The sequence below is a fragment of the Chiloscyllium plagiosum genome, chromosome 13, assembly GCF_004010195.1.
Source record: "Chiloscyllium plagiosum isolate BGI_BamShark_2017 chromosome 13, ASM401019v2, whole genome shotgun sequence".
NCBI classification, from domain to species: domain Eukaryota; kingdom Metazoa; phylum Chordata; class Chondrichthyes; order Orectolobiformes; family Hemiscylliidae; genus Chiloscyllium; species Chiloscyllium plagiosum.
The window spans coordinates 26,717,766-26,742,014 of record NC_057722.1 but is presented as its reverse complement, the minus strand read 5'-3'; the positions used below and the strand labels follow the sequence as shown (position 1 = coordinate 26,742,014).

Genomic DNA, 24,249 nt, shown 5'->3' with positions numbered 1-24,249 from the left:
AGAAAGGGTTTGCTGTTTCATCAGGAGCTGCTTGGCCCAGCAAATCAAACCATATTGACTACGCTGCTTTTACTGCCTAATTAGCATGCGGTTTTTTTTTGCCTTGCCCATCTACGTTTGACAAAATAGCGAGCAAAATAAACCACCTTCCTGTTTCATGGGGAGGAGGAGGGGGAAGAGACAATCTGTCAAACCATCTAGTCTTGTATAACAACAAAGCGATTCATCTTGTAGCACAGCTAAATTGGTGTGACAAGAATTGAAGAGAATCTAACATTAAAGTTAGATTTGGCAGTAAGTTTGACTCTAAGATCGTGTACAGTGGGCAACTGTGAATCAACAGTCTCTGATATCATCCTAATTTTTCTTTCATTTGACATACAATGCCTTGTCACAGTGGGTGGTATGGTGGCTCAGTGGTTAGCACGGTTGCCTCACAGCACTAGGGACCTGGGTTCGATTCCAGCCTCCGGTGACTGTGCAAACTCCACACAGACAGACATTCTCCCTGTCTGCATGGGTTTCCTCTGGGTGCTCTGGTTTCCTCCCACAATCGAAAGATGTGCAAGTCAGGTGCATTGGCTATGCTAAATTGCCCATAGTATTAGGTGCATTAGTCAGAGAAGTGGGGCTGGATGGGTTACTCTTCGGACTTGTTAGGCCAAAGGGGCTGTTTCCACACTGTAGGGAATTGAATCTAATTTATGTTGTGATACTGATGTTTGGAGTTTTTGTACCCTGCAAACCATTATTTTTCATCTATTTAGAAATTTTAAAAACAACTTCAGTCAGATACATGAAATATATTCTGTAAATGGAGATAGGAGTCGGGAGGTCATATTGCACCTGTGCAAGGCATTAGTTAGGCCATTTTTGGAATACTGCATTCAGTTCTGGTCTCCTGGCTACAGGAAAGATGTGAAACTTGAGAGGGTGCAAAGATTTACAAAGGTGTTGTCAGGGTGGGAGGGTTTGAGCCAAAGGGACCGGTTGAATAGACGGGGGTTGGGGTTGTTTTTCCTGGAGTATCGGAGGCAGAGGGGTGACCTCCAGAGGTTTATAAAATCATGAGGGTCGTGGAAAGGGTGAACAGCTGAAGTCTTTTTTTTTTTCCCCCCAGGGTGGTGGAGTCCAAAACTAGAGGGCATGGGTTTAAGGCCAGAGGGGAAAGAGTTAAAAGGGACTTGAGCAACTTTTTCTTGCAGAGGGTGATGTGTATATAGAATGAGCTGCCAGAGGAAGTAGAAGAGGCTGGTACAATTACAACATTTAATAGGTATTTGATGGGTATGAGCTAAATGTTGACAAATGGGATTAGATTAATTTGGGTTTTCTGGTCGGTGTGAATAAGTTGGACTGAAGGGTCTGTTTCCATGCTGTACATCTCTATGATTCTAAATTACTTTATTTATTAAAGTATAATTAGGGACAGCTTCAGACAAGTGGATGAGGGAACTAGCCTGTTAGAATAAACCATTAGTTGAACTTTGTACCAATAAATAAATTTACCATTTTTGTGGCGATCAAGTACTAATATGATGTTTGTGCATCCTGCATTCAACTATATTAATAGAAACTGTTCCTACAACAATATGTAAAATGAGGTTTTAACATATGTAAAGCCCAAAAATCATGATGCAGGTATTCTTTATTTCACTGGATTCAATCAGTAAAAACAGGAAGGAAAATTGAGGATAAACAAGGAATACAATGCATATCGAACAAAGTTGTTGCTTACATTGGGCTGAGGATTCCTTTTGCCCGCTCTGCCTTTCCATAGACCTCCTTCCATTAAAGATGACATTTTCCAGTCTGACTGCTCAGTGCCCATTGCTACCTTTGGATGTCCCAACATACACTTCCCTACTTGAAACATGCCATCCCAGCAACTGCACACTGATTATGTACTAAGCAGTTGCATAATTGACAGGTTCAACTACACCATGATGACTAGAATGTTTGTGTCTACTTACTGGCAGAATTCTCTTGCCTTGCTGATCTGTACAAACTGAATAGGTTGGGTGATATTCGGCATTTGCTGGAGAAGATCTACTTAGCCTCTCTGCTTTGGCGGCTTCCAAGGTTTCCAGCTTTGTGGAGGACTATCCATGTTGGGAAGGGGTAGGTCAACCAACCCCTTCCCAACATGGATTTATATGATTGGTGGCACTTGTTGCTTCAGTTTCTGCATCTTGGTAGCTCCTCCCTGCCCCATTTTCCTGGTGGGCATGGACTTGCCTGCACTGAGTGTACCAATTGAATTCATAACACACAGGTCATTGCAAGATTTTATTCACTATCTGCTTCCACATCAGCCTTCACAAGGCAACATTTCAAGCTCCACAATACTATTGGGTGAACTCCTTCCCTCCATAAGATCTAACAGACTGCTAGCCTCAAGCAACTCCACTCTGTGAACCAATTCCTGAGGCTGCTCTCCAGCTGTTGGTTCAACAACAGAGGGTATACCTTCCTCTGTCCCACTGCTCAACGACCGTCTGGGGTTCAGCGACCCACATAACCTGTATCTTGCCCTTGCTATTCTGACTTAGAAATACCCATGCAGTGGTTGGAAAGTCAGTCCTGTCCTGTCATCTTTACCAATAGTCAATGTATTTCTTGGCATTTCTCTCTCTCGTTCTGCTGGACACCATCTTGAATAGTCTTGCATGCTGCTCATTATCCATATATTGAGCTAGCTATCTCTATCAGATGGGTGTTGTGAGCCCAAGTAGGTAGCCCATAGGAAGCTCTGGACCTTGACCAGAAAAGAGAGTGAAGAGGAATAGTCTGTAAATGAGTGTGAGGTGATTTTATACGCTTAAACCAGTTCTGAAAGGTACATGGAGTACTTGCATTTGTTCTCAGATAACATAGTCATGCAGAATGCAGTCAAATATTTCACATTTCCATGATCCTTTCAATGGTAGAGAATGAGGTGGTTCTTGGCCATGCCATAGACTTTGCATAGATTCCTGCAGGATCTTTCTCTCCAAGGTGCATTCCCGCTCCCTCACCCAAATCACTGAGAATCTGACATGGAATACTGGAATAGAAAAGCTAATCATCTCTGAGAAAGTGAGCACTGCAGGTGCTGGCGATCAGAGTCGAAGAGTATGGTGCTGGAAAAGCACAGCCAGTTAGGCAGCATCCGAGGAGCAGGAGAATTGCCGTTTTGAGCATAAGCCCTTCAGGAATGAGGAGGAGGCCCAAGGGGCCGGGGGGGAAGGTAGCTGGTAAATGAAGGTGGGGGAGAAGGTGATAGGTCAGAGTGGAGACCTAATCATCCACTTCGGTTATATTTGAGACCTTTTGGTCATGGGTGAGAATGGATTGCATGAACTTGGTGCAGACATCTGTGAGTACAAGAACATGCTCAGACTTGTTTTCCCTCGGATCAACATCCTAAAATCCATTGTAAGTACCTCTAGAGGTCTTTTGGTGACCAGGCATCCTGTGCTGCAAAGTCCCTCCCCTATTTTAACCAAAGCATACCTTTCACAATTGCGACAGTAATCATCAATATCAGCAGTCACCCTGGGTCAGTAACAGTGCTCTCTAGTCAGGGCAGTTGTGTTTTCTGTCACTTGGTGTCCAGTTTGATCATGAACAGTTACCAACACTTAACAATTGAGACTGTCGAAAAGAAAGTGTTACTTCCCCTTTCCTTGTCAAGAATCAGTTGACAGAGAATTCCAACCCCTCCAACTCCCTGATCCTCTTCCAATACCTCAACAGTTTCAGTCTACACATCTACATCTATAGGTGGATGCTGTCTGAGGTGCACTTCTAAGATAGATGGTAACAATGAAACCATCTGGCTCTATCTTGACCTAATTTGAATCTCACTTAAGTGCATCAGTGACACTCTGCTGGATCTCAGACTGAACTCAGTCATAAGGAATTGGGGATAAGAATGCTTGCTATCTTTTACTTGGGCATGCCCATGATGTTAGCCACAAACCCCCTCCAGCCAGTTAGGGGTAGGTTCCCTCCTGTGGTCAGTCTTCTGACCAATGGCTTCAGCATTTGCATTACTCCTACCTGCTCTGTATTGGACCTGGAATCAAAACTGTGTGATTCAGCAGCCCTTTGGGTTTCAGATGCTCCAATTGGCAGACATTTGAAAGGAGCTGAGAAACACTTCAAACTCTGCACTGTTCAGAAAGCCACTGAACTTCTGTGAACTAGCCCCCCTCAAAGCTAGCGGTTCAAGTTTAATACTGGAGTAAGTCTTCGTATTTCTCTCATTCAGCTTCAGACTCTGACTAGTCTAAGGAATAAACAATTTTTCTGCCCTTGAACCTACACTGCTACCCCAGTGTGTAGGTAATGAAATGCCCCAGGTATCATACTTCTGCCTGGAAATGTTAGCATTTCTTTAGTTGTATTCCAAGTTTAACTGTGATGTGCAGTTAAGATGATGTCTAATCTTGCAAGTCTTGTTGAGTCCAAGTTGAATATGTCACAAGGAATGATTAGAAATTAAGGTCACTAAAAGCTTTATCTATCATACACATGAAGATGACAAGGGCATTGCAGGACACAAAATGCATTTTTGTGCACTCATAAAGTCTGTTCAGAATGGTGTCATTGCAAAGCATTGTTTAGCAATGTGTAGCTGGTTATAGCTGTTGGCCAAATTGAGACTACAGAAATACTTTGCAGCTTTGGGAACTTACAATGCTAACTCAATCCTCCTAGAGGGTAAGCATCATTATGGGCCTTTGCATTGTGAGATGCCCAGTAATCAACACAGAACCATTCTTTCTTCCTCATGAGGACTATAACAGATGCTTATGGACCTAATAACTTATACATTTTCCAATGCTTCCTCCTACCAAGGAGATGGGATTCTGCAGTAAGCTACCTTTATTAAATTGTTCTTTTGTTCCAATACTGTGTCTCACAAGGTCGCAATATCCATGTCATCATTATCATCTTTACAGAAAGTCATCCTGATTTTGGAAAGAATAGAAGCAAGCCACCTTCTTTGGGTCTCCTCTAACTGGTCAACATCCATCCTTGAAATGAGGTTAGAGATATGTCATCCAGTTAGTTTACTGTGCACAGTAGTGACAAGTTTAAGGAAACCTACAGGCATTCTTGTATGGAGATCTTTGTCACTGAAATTGACAATATTCATGGCTACCTTCCAATGACAAGGACGTCTCCTAGACTTCCATCAAGTTGGCATTCTGCTACATGTGATAAATGATGCTCTAGCAAGGCTTGATGTTGACCAGTTGGAGACAGCTGTCATGAGCCTTCAAGAACAGTGCTGGTGCAGGCAAATGAAAGAACAGCCCAATTCCCTGCTCCTCCAACAGTTGGAGGGTCTGGTATGTGTTGATTCACCCTGAGCATGTGAAACAACGTTCAAAGACTATGCCTGGTCTGCCAACTTTGTAAGGCATTGCTCAAAGCAGTCACCATACACATTTTCCAAAGATACCTGGCTATCTCTTAACAAGTATGAGCCTAACACCATGGGTATTTGCAAGTTTATTACTTCCATTGGTGTATCGGTCGGATTATGAACCATCAGACACCAGATAATGAAAAGTGTGATGGACAGCAGTTCAGGAGAGCTTGGTGTAGCCATGATAGGGGATGTCAGTCCTCCGTGAAGTAGAGACCTGCCTGAGGGAAGAGGTATCAAACAGCTCAAACTCCTCAGTAAGGTTATTAGTGAGTAACGGTTGACACCTCCACTACTGTGTCAGTTTGTCACAATCTGCCTTGCCAAGTTTCAGGCTCACTGTAGGGCAAGTTTCTATTGCTCTACATTAGACAGAGCCTCCTGAAGAACTGTCGCCACCTCAGCTTTTTCCTCATCCCACCCAGCTCTCAGGATGTCCAACTAGTTTACATCTATAGAGAACGGAGGGCTGTTGCACTGGATGTGCCTTCAGTGCCTGATGATAGTGCCTTGCAAATTTTTCCGAGTCATGGAGTCATAGAGATGTCCAACACGGAAACAGACCCCTTGGTCCAACTTGTCCATGCCGACCAGATATCCTAACCTAATCTATTTCCCAGCACTTGCCCATATCCCTCTAAACCTTCCTACTCAAATCCCCATCCAGGGGCCTTTTAAATGCTATTATTGTAGCAGCCTCCACTACTTCCTCTGACAGCTCATTCCATACACGTACAATCCTCTATGTGAAAAAGTTGCCTCTTAGATCCCTTTTATATCTTTTCCCTCTCATCCTAAACCTAGGCCCTCTAGTTCTGGACACCCTCACCCTAGGGAAAAGACTTTGTCTATATATCCTATCCATGACTCTCATGATTTTATAAACCTCTATAAGGTCACCCCTCAGCCTCCAACGCTCCAGGATTAACAGCCCCAGTCTATTCAGCCTCTCCCAATAGCTCAAACCCTCCAACCCTGGCTACATCCTTGTAAATTTTTTGTGAACCCTTTCAAGTTTTACAACATCTTTCCGATAGAAAGGTCAGAATTTCATGCAATATTCCAAAAGTGGCCTAAACAACATCCTGTACGGCTGCAACGTAAATCCCAATATACTCAATACTCTGACCAATAAAGGAATGCATACCAAACACCTTCTTCATTATCCAGGAAATGGTGAGTAAAGTAGGAAAATACGACAAAAATTGCAAATTAGATTCTTGAAATTGAGAAAAGGCAAGATGAGAATCATGTTATTGGCCAGTGAGAAGTTTACTTGAATACATTTACATTTCATTACTGTCAAATTTTACCTCATTGATATGCTGTTTCTGTTCTCCCATGTACCAGATAAAAATGAGATGGCAACAATTTCTGACATTGAAGTCAGGTTATGTTCCAAGGGCAGTGACCACCCACATCCCTGTCCACAGAGGTTGGCATAGGACATGTACCAGCCTCACTGCACCTTCATGCGCATCTTTGATCCACTTACAATGCATTTCTTTGTTTCAATGTTGTACTTTGGAGTGGACAGTGACGCCTTTCAGCAATTACTTAGGAGCGCTAACAAAAGATTATGTTTTATTGTGAAGGGATATGAACACTAGAATCGGGAGGTTATACTTCAGTTATAGGGGGCATTGTTAAGAATGCATCTGGATTACTTTATGCAGCACTGGTCACCGAGCTAATGGAAAGATGTTAGTGAATTGGCAGCAGTTCAGACAGAGTTCAATAGACTATTACTTGGAATGAGTGAATTACCTTACCAGGACAGGCTGGACAGGCTAGGCTTATATCCTCTGGAGCTTAGAAGAGTCAGAGGTGATTTGATTAATTGGTGTAAGATCCTAGGGGACTTTACTATGGATGTTGGAAGAATGTTCCGCTGATGGGAAATTGTAGAACTAGGGACCTAGATTAATTTAAAAATAATTGGTTCCACATCTAAGAAAAAAATGAGGAAATATATTTTCTCTCATGGGGTTGTGAGTTTTTGGAATTACCTTCTTCATTGCACCTGCTCCATAGCTCAGGGGTTAGAGCACTGGTGTTGTAAACCAGACGTCGTGAGTTCAAATCTTGCTGGGGTTTGTTCTGGAAATCTGTTTTGCGGCGGGACAGTGACTCAGTGGTTCAGACTGCTGCCTCACAGCACCAGGGTCCCAGGTTCGATTCCAGCCTCGGGTGAATGCCTGTCTGGAGTTTGCACATTGTCCCCGTGTCTGCGTGGGTTTCCTCCCAACAATCCAAATCCAAAGATGTGCAGGTCAGGTGAATTGGCCAAGCTAAATTGCCCATAGTGTTAGATGCATTAGTCAGAGGGAAATGGGACTGGGTGGGTTACTCTTCATAGGGACGGTGTGGACTGGTTGGGCCAAAAGGCCTGTTTCTACACTGTAGGGAACCTAATCTAATCTAAAAAGACAGTGGATGCTGAATCTTTAAATATTTTTAAGGCAGAGGTATTCCCGATTACTAAGGGAATGAAAGACTATTGGGGAAATGCAGGGATGTAGAGTTGAGATTGAAATCAGATCAGCCATGATCTTGTTGAATTATGGAGCAGGCAGAAAGGGCTGTGTGGACTTTTCTTGTTCCTTTTGCATATGTTCATATATTCACTGTAAAGCTGCTGCAAGACACTTTGCATGTAGGACAGGTGCCTATCTCAAGCATTGCAAGAGTGCATCTCAGGGGTTGTTACTTGCTCTCATAGTGCTCACTCACTTTGTACCTTCTTGGATGCTCATAGTATCTCTAACTTGCCTTGCTTTATTTTGGCCATAGTCACCTCAAAGTACTTCTGTCTTGCCTTGCTGTTTAGCGTTGATACAAAGTTACGCAGATATCATGATTGTCAACAATGATCAATCAATAGGGTGGACATGTTGACATATAGAACCATGGTATGTCAAAATCATACCCTCACCATGTGCGAACAGCTTATGTGCAAATGCTGAAACCAATGGGCATGACCCAAATTCTAAGTCTTTGATCAGCAAAGACACCCTTCAGTCAGGTGGTACCAGCACATTTAGTCAATGGTAGTTTCCAGGGATTAGGACATGGTCAGTAGGCCACTTGGAGCAACCCGGGTCTGGGCTTTGTACCTCTACCAGTGCAGAAATTGGGCAATCCAAGTTCTCCGGTTCAACCAGTCAGGGGATTTGTAATAAGTCAGTCAGAGGGCTACAGAGAGATCAATCAGGGGTCTGCCCACGGATCAGTTGAGGTGTCTCTCCAAGTTGATCAGGGAATGGGCACAGTCTGTTTTGTCTCCTGAAAGTCAAGAGGGTTGTCAAGCACCAGTGCTGGTGGAGAGTGGAGGCAGCATTATGGGATGCAGAATAGATAACAATTGTGAAAGAGGAAGGGGCAACTTAACAAATATGGATGGGAGACAAAAGAGTATTGGAAGGGCAAGTAGTATTCTGATAGGGGTATCAACCACACGTACTCGCATCCTGGCTTTGAATGGGGGAGTAAGGAACAATGAAAATTATTATGTTTGATATTTATTGCAAGGTGAATTAATTATATAAGTAAGGAAGTTTTGTCATAATAAAAACAGAGTGCTGGAGAAACACAGCAAGCCTGGTAGGAATTCCAAAGAGTGCCGAAGTAAATTCATATGCGACTCAAATTATTAACTCCATTTAATTCTCTATGGATGCTGCCAGATCTGCTGAATTTCTCCGGCACTTAATGTTTTTATTTAAGATTTCTGACATCCACAATACCTTGCTCTTATTTGAGGTTTTGCTATGGTCGTATTAATTGTTGGTGAGACCATACCTTGAGTTCTAAGTACAGTGCTTAACATTGAAATATAGCATATAGGAGTAATAGGTCATTTGGCACTTCAAGCCTGCTCCACCATTCAATATGATCATGGCTGATCATCTAACTCTTCACCCTGTACCGGCTTTCTCCCCATACCCTTTGATCCCTTTAGTCCTAAGGACTATATCTACATCTGCTTAATCAAGAATAAAATTGCACTAGCAGTAGTTCTAAGAAGGAGAAAGTTTCCTGATGAAGGGCTTTTGCCCAAAACATCGATTCTCCTGCTTTTTGGATGCTGCCTGACCTGCTGTGTTTTTCCAGCACCCCACTCTCAACGTAGTTCTAAGAAGGTTCACTCAATTGATTCCTGTGATGAAAGAATGATCTCGAGGAAAGTTTGGATTGGATGGTCCAGTATTCAGTGGAATTTAGAGGAATGAGAGGTGAGCTTCTCAAGTAACTGCAATCCTGAGGGGACAACAGGCTGGATGTGAAAAGGATGTTTCCCCTGATGCATGATCCAGAAAAGAGGGTGGCTTTATTGAAAGAGATCTCTGCTTAAGATGGAGAATAAATGTTTTATCTTAGAAAGGCATTAGTCAGTAGAATTTACTTTCACACAGAGCACTGGAGAAGATATCATTAAATATATTTAAGACTGAATTGATAGGTTATTGATGCCTTTGTTTATCAATGGTATTAGAGGAAGGTAGGAAAGTAGAGTTGGGGCCACCATCAGATCAGCCTGATCTTATAAGATGTTGCAAAAGGCTCAAATGACCAAAAAGCCTTATCCTGCTCCTAATTTATATGTGTGTACATACATTTTTCTAAAAACCAGAGCATGCTTTGTTCCTTGCATGTATTCAGGTAAAATTACAGAGTCATACAGTCATAGAGCACGGAAACAGACCTTCAGTTCAACCAGTCCATGCTGAACATAACCACAAACTAAACTAGTCCCGCCTTCCTACTCCTGGCCCACATCCCTCTAAACCTTTCCTATTCACATACTTAGCCAAATGTCTTTTAAACATTGTAATTGTACCCACATCCACCACTTTCTCAGGAAGTACATTCCACATACAAATCACTCTCTGTGTAAAATAATTGCCCCTTCTGTTCTTTTTAAATCTCTGTTCTCTCACCTTAAGAATGTGCCCCTAGTTTTGAAATTCACCATCCTAGGGAAAAGGTAAATACCATTAACCCTGTCTATACTCCTCATTATTTTATGAACTTCTGCAAAGTCGTCTTTCAATTCCCTGTGCTCCAGTGAAAAATGTCCCAGCTTATTCAATCTTTCTTTATCAGTCAAACCTTCCATGCCCAGCAACTTCCTGGTAATTCTCTTCTGAACCCTCTCCAGTGTAATATCTTTCCTATGACTGGACACAGTATTCCAGAAGAGAGCTCACCAACATCGGGCCCAACCTCAACATGAATTCCCAACTCCTATACTCAATGAAGACAAGCGTGCCAAATGCCTTGTTAATCATCCTGTCCATATGTGTGGCAAACTTCAAAGAATTATGTTCCTGAATCTCCAGGTCTCTCTGTTCTACACCACTACCGAAGGCCATATCATTAATTGCATAAGCCCTACCCTTGTTTATTGTACCAAAATGCAATACATCAACTTATTTGTGGATAGGGGTTGTGCTGTGAAATACCATTGAATTGAACATGACGTCTGCATCAAGATTTTCTCATAAGATTTATTTACAATACTCTCCACAGATCATGAAGCTTTGGAATTCCCTGCCCTCGGGGGGCTCTGAGTCCTTGAGAACCTCAGAATAGATATTGATAGATTTTTGATTATCAAATGAACTGAGGAATATGAGCATAATGCAGAAAGAGATCAGTTAAGATTATAATGAATGCCAGACCAAAAGGCTTAATGCCTGCTCCTACATCTTATATGGGAAGGAGAAATATCCCATGTCCTCAAGAAGTTAGGAGGCCCTCGGAGCATAATGTTCAGGGAGTAGTGTGAAGAGGTGATGGCAGAAGTCATTGCCTCAAGCATAACTTTCAAAACAAACATACACTGCTTGAAGATGTTTACTAATTTAACACAAGTTGTTCATGTGGACAAGGTTAATCTCCAGTTCATTAATTTCTCTATCAGTCTTACTCATTGTAGAAGTTCACTGCTCCACCATACATGCATCAACTTTTGCTATAAATTAGTATTCAACCCTTCAGGGCATATGGTTTATGTTATCCTCACACTCATTGTCTCAAACATGGCATGTGCAACTTGCAGCTCAAATATAAGGGTGGCAAGGTGGCTCAGCCGTTAGGACTGCAGCCTCACAGCACCAGGGACCTGGATTTGGTTCCGACCTCGGCCAACTGTCTGTATGGAGTTTGCACATTCTCCCCATGTCTGCATTGGTTTCCTCTAGGTCCTTTGGTTCCCTCCCACAATCCAAAGATGTGCACATTAGGTGGACTGGCCATGCTAAATTGTCCAAAGTATTATGTGCATTAGCGAGAGGGTGTGGTGGGTTGCTCCTTGGAGGGTTGGTGTGACCTTGTTGGGCCAAAGTGCCTATTTCCACACGGTATGGAATCTAATCACATATTGGCTGTTGTTTAATAGTGACAGCCATATCACCCAAACACTTTACAGGATACTCACTGACATGTCTCTGTTAGAGGAAAAACTGGTGCATAACGGGATGCAATAGTAAAGATCTGGTACACTGCTGCACATTTTAACCTCCAGGAGAAATGATCAGGATATCAGGATACTTAATTGCCTTTCTGTCTCCCCGCTTCTCCATCATCCCACAGTGTCTTTTGACTCAAATTGCAGATAGTCTAAATGTGTACTTCTTAAATTGTGGCTGAAGACAGAAAAGAATATGCAAATTGTTCAAACAATGAATACCAATAGGAAAGAACCAGTAAGAAACTGTAGATAATTTTGCAAAGAAAATAGAAAATATTTTGGAACATATCGTAGGAACAAAAATGTGAATACCAATAAAATAATTGTTTGGGCATTATGTATATGGATTTTGAAATTTAACTTGATGAGGTGAGGTGTAAACGTTTATTCATATGTGCTAAGTTAAAGAACTTTAAAGGCATAAATGGAAGCATGGTTACAAGATGGGTAAAAGACAAACAGACAGAAAGTAATGGTTTGGACATAATTTGTGGCTGATCCTGCTTTCAATACAGGAAATCCTTCCTTTTTCCATTTGTGTCTGTTTTTTATACCCTCAATAAAAATCTGAAATTGATCAATCATTGTTGGACTAAATTTAACACCATATCTGTATCTTATTCAGGAAAGAAACATGGACTTTAACCTCCGTGAGCACAAGAGGAAACTGGATAAAAGCTGTTACTCATTAGCTGACATAGCACAGAAAGAATAAGTAAATGTTGTGGCTTGTTCTGTAGAAATGAAAGTATTTTGGGACATATTATCTTTACAGAAAGCCAATATTTGATGTAAGTAGAGTGAATTGTCAATTCCAAGACTTCACTAATTAGGAAGGATAAGAAAAATAAATTAAAACCCTTTCCATGATAATACTAAAAGAAATGTCTGAATGATATAATCCATGGATGTCTTAATCAATCTCTGGAAATATGAAATCCTGGCAAAGTAAAGGTCACGTTGGCTCATGAGCAGGCTGCCTGTAAAGCCATATTTAGGAACAGAAAAGAGAAAGACATGCCTGTAAATAAAGAAATACATCAGGATGTGTATATGTATAAATAGGATACAATAAGCTTTTATATGAACCAGAAGGAAACAGCGCAACTATACTTAACGTGAGAATTTCACACAGAAACTTTCCTGTGCAATAATAGGAAAAGACAAAAGGCCATTGCGAATAATAATTCACAACTGAAAATAACGTTTTGTGCAGTTCACAATGTACGTGCACCTGCAAACAGAAAGCAATATAATTCTACATGAAATATAAGCATTCTAACCAGATGACAAAAGAAGGGTCCTTTAATTATATGTTCTGGAAAAATAATCCCAAAAACAATGCCTCATGCATCAAGCAAAGCTGCTTATAATTTGCAGGTAAACATGTCAGAATGGAGTTCAACCTCAAATTTTGTAGACAAAATGTGAAGCACTACAAGTGGAACATTATTATTTCTTATTGATACTTCTCTTATACAATGCTGAATGTAAATAGATATTAAGGAGCACTTACTTTGTGATTGCCTAGAAATATGTCTAATATTTATTAAATACTTACATTGATATCTTGCACCTACTGATGTACCTGCAAGTTGTCAGACCTAGATGTTTATGTTGATATATATGGTTCCAAATATGTGTAAGTATATCTAAATGTTTCTTAATAACATAAGAATCTGGCAAAAAGGAGTAGAAATAGGCCATATATTCCCATGGTCTGATTTCCCATCTAATATCAGCATCTGGGGTGGCACGGTGGCTCAGTGGTTAGCACTGCTGCCTCACAGCACCAGGGTCTGAGGTTCAATTCCAGCCTCGGACAACTGTCTGTGTGAAGTTTCCACATTCTCCCCGTGTCTGCGTGGGTTTCCTCCGGGTGCTCTGGTTTCCTCCCACAGTCTGCAGGTCAGGTGAATTGGCCATGCTAAATTGCCCGTAGTGTCAGGTGCATTAGTCAGAGGGAACTGGGTCTGGGTGGGTTACTCTTCGGAGGGTCGGTGTGGACTGGTTGGGCCAAAGAGCCTGTTTCCACACTGTAGGGAATCTAATGTAATCTGCTGCAACTCCAGTTTTCTGTTTGAGCTCCATGTTTCTCAAATTGATTTCTGCCTTGAGTGTACTCAATGACTATAGCAAAACTGCTCCACTTCCAAGGCTTTCTATGTTTCTGTGTACACTGATCAGAACAATGCATCGTAATCCAAATCCTCTACAATTTCAGCAAGACTTTCTTTGTCTTGTACTCCCAACTACTATTCCCAGGAAAAGCCAACACATGTTTTGTCTTCCTAATTGATTTCTATGCTAACATCTTCCACAAACAAGGACAGACAAATCTCTCTGTACTCCAACACATAATATTATTCACCATTTACAAATATTATGCTTTTTCATTCTTCCGACCAAGGTGGAGAGCTCCACATTCCACCCATTATATTTTGTCACTATTTTGCACAATCACATAGCCTGTCCACAGCCCTTTGTAGATTCTTCATCCTCCTTACAAGTTACTTTCCCACCACACTTTGTAGCATTGGCAAACTTGATATATTAACTTTGTTCATTCATTTAATTCAATAATATAGGGTGTAAATAGCGGAGGTCGGTACTCTTAGGTCTACGTTATCCTCTTCTTTTCCATTTTGTCTGGAGTAGTTAGTTTTCAACCTTAGTCATCAGCAACCAAATCTCTCAATTCTATTAAATAAAATCCTTTAACTCAATTTGTTACTTGTTCATCAATCTTGTTACAAATGGTTCATTCATTTCGATACATTCCCTTTATTATTTTTACCTCCTTGATTGATCTTATTTACTATGCACTAATGCTGCTAAACTTACTGATCAAATACATTTATTTACATAACAGCCTTACAGATTAATATTGATTTCCTGGGGCCACACAGCACGCGGTTTACTATCTTCATGACCTGTACAGCTTTCATCATGGATCCTGTTGAAGATAGCCCTGTGCTGCCTGGGTGCTGGCTTCAGCACTACCTGCCTCCTCAGTCTCCTCTACTTCTCTCACATCCTTGGAATTGACTTATGACTGCATAAGCATCATTAACTGCATGAATTTTTTTCCTCTTCTGCCTCTACTTGTCTGAAACAAAATTGCTGCACTTTTTATTGCCTTGGATTTTCTTTGAAGACGCATCATGGTCAAACAGGTTTGAGTATCAATTTGTAACTTGTAACACATTCCAATGGCAGGCAGTAAAAGTGGGAGAGATTCCTAGTTTCCTAGAAAGAAATTCCTCTACCTTTCAGAGCTCGGGCATGCATATAACAAGGGTACGTTGCCACGGTACCTCTGATTCCTGATGGGTGGGGGTGAGTGCTACCTGGCTGGATGGATTATCTGGACAGATTGTTGCTAACAGCACTGGATTCAATTCTCAATCTAATCGGGATGATTTTGAGATATTCTTCCTTGCTTTACATATTGTGGAGATTGTTCTGCTGTGAGTTAGTCTTGCCTTCAAGTAGAAAACTAAAGGAGATGGGAGAATACACAGACATCTTTAAGTGCATTTTATTTTGTAGTGGTATACACTTTTCATGTGGAAATTGATAGCACAATTTGTTTTCTATGAGAGGTCTAGAGATACTTGATCCAGAAAATGTGATTTTTTTGCTTTTTAAAATACATTTTTCAGCATTTTATGATTCTGAATTTGAAGAAACAACTAATTTTTTAAATCACATTAAATGAAAATAATTGAAATGATGAACAACTAAAACTTGATAGCGTCTTTCGTACAGCATTAAAAATATTAAAACCTTCAATAATAGAACACTTTGTTACAACAGAACTTAAATTGTATTTCTGTAATCCTATATTTCATATCACATATCACATTGCTCGTTAAATTGAGGGGCAGCAAGTGATTATGATAACATTCTCAACAATTATATGAGCCAATCCTGCTCCATTTAAGCACTTAATACATCATTGTACTTCTCTGTGTGGGTGTATCTCTACTTTCACATCATTTTCTCTGTTCTTTGTTAAAAATGCTGATATGCATTTTCCTTCAGATCTCTCAGATTAGAAACTTTCCTTTATCTGTCCTCTCCAAAACTGCTGAATCGTCCGATATTTTCTAACGCTTCCTGTTTTGGTTCTAAATCTTCATCAAAATGCCAAAGTTCATGCAACTGGCAGCATTTGGCTCCATACCATTACATAAAGCAAATTTTTGCTTTTTTTGGTTAGTGCAGGTATAACACGACGTGACACCACGCTGAAACATGTCAACATGTATGAAAGAGATGTAATGGTGTTGCACAGTTATTTTATCATTCTGACAGATGAGCACTGGCCTAACGAAGCAATTCTGAATCAGAACGAGTTTGCACATTCAGTAAGTGCAAGAATGGGTTGTTGTTGCCGCTGGGAATGCAGTAACTATGATTCCTAAATTGTCAAGAGTTCCGTCCTGATTTTGTTTTTGGAACATTACCTTTGAAACATAATTACACGTAAATGATTTCAAACACTTTTATGGAGGGGGCGGGTAGCTTTTATCCAGGAAGGAGAAAATGGATGAATGGAAAATGGAAAGATGGTCGGGAAAGTGACTCCACGATAGTTAAGATGTGACGAAGTTAAACTTATCGACAACTTTTAGAGTCAATGCTTGTTTCGCAAGGAACCCATCTGTTACTCGAAGCAAGCCGTCAATCGTCTTCTGAGCACGTCCCCTTGCAAGTGCCGTGTACCCACCGCCTCTACTTCAGTGAATACGGTAAACCCAGAGTAAAACGGAGCCTGTCAGCTGATTGCTTTCCAAAAAAGCTGAAAGATGGCGGCAGAAATCCACTCCAGGATGCAAACCAGCCGCCCGGTCCTTCTCAACAAAATCGAAGGGCACCAGGACACGGTGAACGCGGCGGTGCTTATCCCCAAGGAAGATGGGGTGATCACAGTCAGCGAGGACAGGTACAGAGGAACCCAGTGTTACTCCTGTCTCCTCCCCGGGGAATCTGTAACCCTCTTCCCGTATGCGACTGGGTTGGACAATGTTCCTTTGTGTGGCAAATGTTGGAACCTGCTCCTCTTTGTTAGAGAATTGGATGTGGGTTTGTGTGTGTTTCACTAGCGGGGCCATTTCTTGCTGGTAAACGCCTCGGTCCCTGTAGGGTCTTCGCTACTTGCGGGCGGGAGCCTTTGGGTTTGTTTACATGTCGGTTCTCCTCCCCTGGGTCGGTGTCACAACTCATGATTTAAAAGCCAGAGTCTTGTGAGCAAGTGTGGATGGGGCGGTTTTTGTTGGAAACCGAATTGTAGGGCACACAAACAAAATATTCGCCTTCCATATTCCTCCCATCAATTGACGTGGGTTTCCATGGCCCCCGAGCCCAGAACAGAAACCAAAGTTTGATTAGCGAGATGAGCCAGCAAGGGTTACAGAAAGAAGTCGCCTCAGAGTCCCAGCCGTAATTTTGCAAACAACACCACATTTCGCAAAAAAAAAACCCACTCACTGTTCCCCTGAAAGGAGAAGTTATTTGAAGAGAACCGCATCAAGAGTTCCTTTTCAGTCTTTTAAGAAAATCTTTTAAAGTCTTGAGGATTAAAACCGCATGGAGTCTGGTGGGTTGGAATTTTAATTTTTAAAAAATCAAATTTTTGGAATGATCTTTTATTTTGGTAGTTACTCTGGCGCACACAATTCTCTTTCACAATCCTCTTTCAGATTGTTTAAATCATCCTTTTGAAATGTTTGAGGGGCCAAGTAGAAATAATGAGAACACTGTCCTCTTGACCTTCGGCAAACTCTTCAGTACAGTAAGAACTGTTCAAATGTTCACAACATTTCATTACTTTACCAAATTGACTGGGTTATGTTATGTATGTGAAATGTATAAATGTCCCAAGTTGAAATGTTAGTTTCCATTTACTCTGACACATTCTGCCACACTAACATTTGTTTTGACTCTTCTGCTCTCTCTCAATTATCAGATTGCTAATGAGATTCAGTATTTGAGAAACAAAAAAATCTACAAATGAATATTTGGAAGGCCAAATTCACTTTCTTTAGTCTCAGCTGAAAACTCTACTTATACAAAAAGTCAGTTTGGTTCTGACTTTTTCCCTAGCAGCTGTCTCGAGCTGAAACAGAATATTCACAACCTTGATTTGACCCTGAATTTCACTTTTAACCACTTACACCTGCTTCAGTAAAGTTACCGAACTCCATCCCACCTCAGCTCCTCTGCTGCTGAAAATCTAACCCAATCTTTTGTTGCCTCTTGGATTGACTATTCTGGTGCACATATATCCTAATGCTCAACAAGTACTGTTCAACCATCACTCCTGAGCTTACTGACTTGCATTGCTTCATGGTACATACAAACATATGAGTCAGCAGCAGGGTTGGCCCCCATGAGCCTGTTCAGCTGTTGGACCCAAAATGTTAATTCTGATTTATTTGTCTCCACAGATGTTGCAGACCTACTGAGCTTTTCCAGCAATTTCTGTTTCTGATTTCTGGCATGCATAGTTCTTTTGGTTTTTACTTAGTATTTGACCTAATTGTAACCTCAACTCCACATTTCTGCCTGCCCCGATAAACTTTCACCCTTCACTTACCAAGACCCTATCCAACTCTGCTTTATAAATATCCAAAGATACTGCTTCCACTTTTTTTTTGAGGGAGGAAGTTTCAAAGACTAGTGATCCTTCTGAGGGAAAAAAACATTGCTTTAAATACGTGTTCACTTATTTTTAAACCCTACTTCTATGAGTCCAACAAGAGAAACATCTTCTTCAAATCCACCTTGTCAAAAACCTTCTGAATGAGTCAATCAATTCATCTTTTAGTTTTCTTAATGCCAGGGAATATAAGCTTCCCCTTTCCAATCTTTGCTTGTAAGACATTTCATATGTTCCACATAATAATCTAGTAAAATTAGAAGTATTGTGAATGATAGTGTAATAAACCATCTCTGAACTACTTGCAATGCATTTACCTCCTTATGTAAGATGACAGGTCTTTCCAGGGCCCAGTATAATTGATGCATAGCTTCCCTACTTTTAGATTAAACTCCCCTCTCAATAAGTAATAACATTCTGTTAGCTTTCCTAGTTACTTGCACCAACATAGTACATTTTTGCAATTGAGGCATTAGGGCACCCATCTCAGAGCTCATACTTAATTACGTACAATTTCACGTTTCCCATTGTATTCTATTTATCAGATATTTCTCCACTCCCATTACTTGTCTATGTGCCTTTGTCCTCTTCACAACTTCGTTTCCTATCTTTGTGTCATCCATGAATTTAGCAACTGTGGTTTCAGTCCTTTCAAGTCATAACTTAAATTGTAAAAGGTAAGGTCTCCGTACTAATGCCTGTACCATATTACTTGTTGCATCCTGCCCACCAGAAGAAGTCCCAGTTATGCCTACTACTACTTCATGTTTAGCTAACCAATCTTCCATCCATGACTGAGGTGTCAGTGGGGGAGCACTTTGGAGTCAGCGACCATAATTCTATTAGTTTTAAAAGAGTAATGGAAAAGGATAGACCAGATATATAAGTTGAAGTTCTAAATTGGAGAAAGGTCAATTTTGACGGTATTAGGCAAGAACTTTCAAAAGCTGATTGGGGGCAAACGTTCTCAGGTAAAGGGATGGCTGAAAAATGGGAAGGTTTCAGAAATGAGATAACGAGAGTCCAGAGACAGTATATTCCTGTTAGGGTGAAAGGAAAGGCTGGTAGATATGGGGAATGCTGGATGACTAAAGAAATTGAGGGTTTGGTTAAGAAGAAGGAAGTATATGTCAGGTATAGACAGGATAGATCGAGTGAATCCTTAGAGTATAAAGGCAGTAGGAGTATACTTAAGAGGGAAATCAGGAGGGCAAAAAGGGACATGAGAGAGTTTTGGCAAATAGAGTTAAGGCGAATCGAAAGGGTTTTTACAAATACATTAAGGACAAAAGGATAACTAGGGAGAGAATAGGCCCCTCAAAGAATGGCAAAGCAGCCTTTGTGTGGAGCTGCAGAAAATGGGAGAGATACTAAACGAGTATTTTGCATGAGTATTTACTGTGAAGAAGGATATGGAAGATATAGAATGTAGGAAAATAGATGGTGACATCTTGAAAAATGTCCATATTACAGAGGAGGAAGTGCTGGATGTCTTCAAATGCATAAAAGCAGATAATTCCCCAGGACCTGATCAGGTGTACCTGAGAAATCTGGGAAGCTCGGGAAGTGATTGCTGGGCCCATTGCTGAAATATTTGTATCATCAGTAGTCACAGGTGAGGTTCTGGAAGACTGCAGGTTGCCTAACGTGGTGCCCTTGTTTAAGAAGGGTGGTAAGGACAAGCCAGGGAGCTTTGGAGTGTTGGAAGCTGAGGGGTGACCATATAGAGGTTTATAAAATCATGAGGTTCTTTTCCTGTGGTGGGGGAGTCCAGAACCTGAGGGCATAGGTTTAGGGTGAGAGGGGAAAGATATTAAAGGGACCTAAGTGACAATTTTTTCATGTAGGGTGTGGTACATGTAAGGAATGAGCTGCTAGAGGAAGTGGTGGAGGCTAGTACAATTGCAACATTTAAAAGGCATTTGGATGGGTATATGGATAGGAATGGTTTGGAGGGATATAGGCCTGGTGCTGGCAGGTGAGACTAGATTGGGTTGGGATATCTGATCAGCATGGACTGAAGGGTATATCTCTGAATCTATGACTTTAATATGTTACTCCCTCCACCACAAACTTTTACTTTCTGCAAAGATCTTTTAATGTGGGAACTTAACAATTATTTTCTGAAAATCTAAATGCTGGAGATCCACTGGTTCCTGTTTATCCACAGAGCACATGACTTCTTCAAAGAACTTAAATAAATTAGTTAAATATGATTTCCCTTTCACAAAACTGTTGACTTTGCCTGACACCCTTGAAGTTTTCTAAGTTCCTGCCATATAATATTTAATGATAGCTTCAAAAAGATTTTCCCTAAAACAGATGTTAAGCTAACTGTTTCTTGTTTTCTGTTTTTCCCCCTCCCAATTTATAGCTTGTTTTCAAATCCTCTCATGGCTTTGCTCCTACTAATCTTTGTGATCTTCATCAGTCCTACAACCCTCTGAGCTAGCTGGACTTCTGAATAACCATGGTTTTAATCACTCCAGCAATCGCAGCTGTACTTTTAGGTTTAAGCTCAGGAATACCCTCCCACAAGATCTGAGTTTCTACTTCACTGCTGGTCAGATGGCTTTTAAAATTTTTCTATGACCAAGTTTTTGGTTTTTAGCTTTAATATCTCTTTTTGAGGGTAAGTATTGCATTAGGTTTTATAATCTTCCTGTGATGTTTCTTGGCCATTTTATTATATTCAAGACAGAATGTAAATACAAGTGTATTTTTTAAAACCCTGTGGAGTTGCATGTGATTGATTGAAATGATACATGAATACCTTCTCCAGTTTGAATGCATCTGAGACATTCTGAAAAACTGTTACTTGAGGCCTGCACTGTCTAATATTACAGATTCTAGTATGTTATCTTGTGTCTGTTATATAATATCTCAATATGCGATCAAAACTTATTTACAACTGGATATTGTGATATTAAATATTGTGCTTTTAACTTCTTTTTTCCCCCAAAAAGATTTCTTGGTCACAAAGCAGCTATTTCTGAATAGGTTAGAAAATGTTTTATTCTCTATTTGTAATGTCTCATTAAAGGATTGTTAGACATCTAGCTAATCTCATTGATTTGGCTATTTGGAGGGTGGGGAGCACCATATAGGCTTGTGCTGTGGGTTTGTTCACTAATTTAGAAAATATGCATTTCTTTTTTCAGCTTAAAGTAGCAGAGTCATAGAGATGTACAGCATGGAAACAGACCCTTCAGTCGAGTTTTTGTAATAAGTCTGAATGTAACAGAAATTACTGAGGTTTTTATTCTAGAATTATTTGTTTTTCAGTTAAGTAGTAAGGTTATGTTGTGAAAAGTGTTCATTGAGGTGAATTTGTTTTAAAAAAAAGAATGTTTTAATTAGCCAAAGTGACCTCTGGTTTCATAGGTTGGTGCAACAATCTGAAGCCCATCTAACCTACACTATTCCATTTTCATCCAAATGTCTATCCAATGACCATTTACATGCCCTTTAAAGTTGGCAAGTCTACTACTGCTGCAGGCAGTGCATTCCATGCCCCTACTACTGAGTAAAGAAACTACCTCTGACATCTGTCCTATATCTATCACCCCTCAATTTAAAGCTATGCCCCCTCATGCTAGCCATCACTATCCGAAGAAAAAGGCTCTCACTGTCCACCCTATGTAACCCTCTGATTAACTTATATGTATCAATTAAGTCACGTCTCAACCTTCTTCTCTAACGAAAACAGCCTCAAGTCCCTCAGCCTTTCTTCGTAAGACCTTCCCTCCTTTGAAGGGAATTTGACTTTGAAGAAAAATACTGCTTATGTTTAATTATAAATACATTAAGTTGACTTATTTCCTTTTTACTTTTACAGTCCTTTTATGGTAGCCTCACTTAAACTGCTAAACTGGTGGTAGTAATTTGTCTAGCCCATTTGGTTTTTAAAATCTCTTAATTATGCATCACTCTCCTAACCTGTCCACATCCTTCTGCAGCCTCCTCACTGCCTCAGTGCTACCTGTCCCTCTACCTATCTTTGTCTTTTCTGCAAACTTAGCCAAAATGCCCTCAGTTTCTTTATCATTAATCTATAAAGTGAAAAGTTGTGGTCCCGACACTGCGCCTTAGAAATCTCATAGAGATCTCATGGAATACAGGGAGAATTCACCATTTGGATACAGAACTGGCTTGAAGATGGAAGATGGAGGGCGATGGTGAGGGTTGCTTTTTAGACTGGCGGCCTGTGACTGACTAGTGGTGTGCCACAAGGATTGGTGCTGGGTCCACTGCTTTTCATCATTTCATATAAATGATTTGGATGTGAACATAGGAGGTATAGTTAATAAGTTTGTAGATGACACCAAAATTGGAGATGTATTGGAAAATGAAGAAGGTTACCTCAGAGTACAATGGGATCTTGATCAGATGGGCCAATGGGTTAAGGAGTGGCAGATGCAGTTTAATTTAGATAAATGTGAGATGCTGCATTTTGGAAAGGCAAATCAGAGCAGGACTGAAACGCTTAATGGTTAGGTTGTGGGGTGTGCTGCTGAACAAAGACCTTGGAGTGCAGGTTCATAGCTCCTTGAAAATGGAGTCTCCAGTAGATAGGATGGTGAAGAAGGTGTTTGGTATGCTTTCTTTCATTGGACAGAGCATTGAGTATAGGAGTTGGCAGGTCATGTCACAGCTGTACATGACATTGGTTAGGCTACGTTTGGAATATTGTGTTCATTTCCGGTCTCCCTCCTATCGGAGGGATGTTGTGAAACTTGAAAGGGTTCAGAAAAGATTTACAAGGATGTTGCTAAGGTTGGAGAATTTGAGTTGCAGGGAGAGGCTGAATAGGCTAGGGCTGTTTTCCCTTGAGTGTTGGAGACTGAGTTGACCTTATAGAGGTTTATAAAATCCTGAGGGGCATGGATAGGGAAAATAGACAAGGTCTTTTCCCTTGGGTGGGGGAGTCCAGAATTAGAGGGCATAGGTTTAGGGTCAGGGGAAAAATTTAAAAGGGTCCCACACTGAAGGTGGTGCATGTATAGAATGAGCTGCCAGTGGAAGTGGTGCAATTACGACTAAAAGGTATCTGGATGGGTACATGAATAGGAAGGGTTTAGAGGGATATGGACCAAATGCTGGCAGGTGAGTCCAGACTAGATCTGGTCAGCATGGACAAGTGGACCGAATGGTCTGTTTCCGTGCTGTACATCACTATGACTCTAAATACTTGCTTAAAACAGGAAAACAATCTGTGTGAGCTTTTTTACTCCCTTTATTCTGCTCAAACTGAGCATCTTTGAAATCTTCTGCATTTGTGGTGCTGTTCCTTTGTTTGGGTTTCATTTATTGTCTCATTTACTTATATTCTCTGCAAGTCTGGGAGTATAGATATGGTGAAAGGCAGGTGCCTTTTTTCCTGTGGTGGGGATTTCAAGACTATGGGGCTTTTTTTTTGAGGGGAGAGGAGAAAGACTTAAGAAAAAGACATAAGGGAGCAACTTTTTTACACAGTGATTTGTGTATGAAATGAACTTCCAGAGAAAGTATTGAGTGCAGGTACAGTTACAATGTTTAAAAGACATTTAGATAAGTACATGAATAAGAAATGTTTGGAGGGGTGTGGGCCAAGTGCAGGCAGGTGAGACTAGTTTAGTTTGGGATGATGGTCTGCATGGACTGGTTGGACCGAAGAGTTGGACAGCATGAAAACAGGACCTTTAA

At 40.8% G+C, this 24,249-nt stretch overlaps 1 protein-coding gene across 1 annotated transcript in view; it reads left to right on the top strand.

Annotated features, from left to right (window-relative positions):
* The first annotated feature begins 16,401 nt into the window (after positions 1-16,401).
* LOC122555866 (WD repeat and FYVE domain-containing protein 1-like) overlaps positions 16,402-24,249 on the top strand; it is a 32,339-nt gene continuing 24,491 nt past the window's right edge. Inside the window, exon 1 of the mRNA XM_043702093.1 lies at positions 16,402-16,848. Within this exon, the coding sequence (XP_043558028.1) occupies positions 16,712-16,848 (137 nt within the window). The 5' untranslated portion in view covers positions 16,402-16,711. The remainder of the gene's footprint in view (positions 16,849-24,249) is intronic.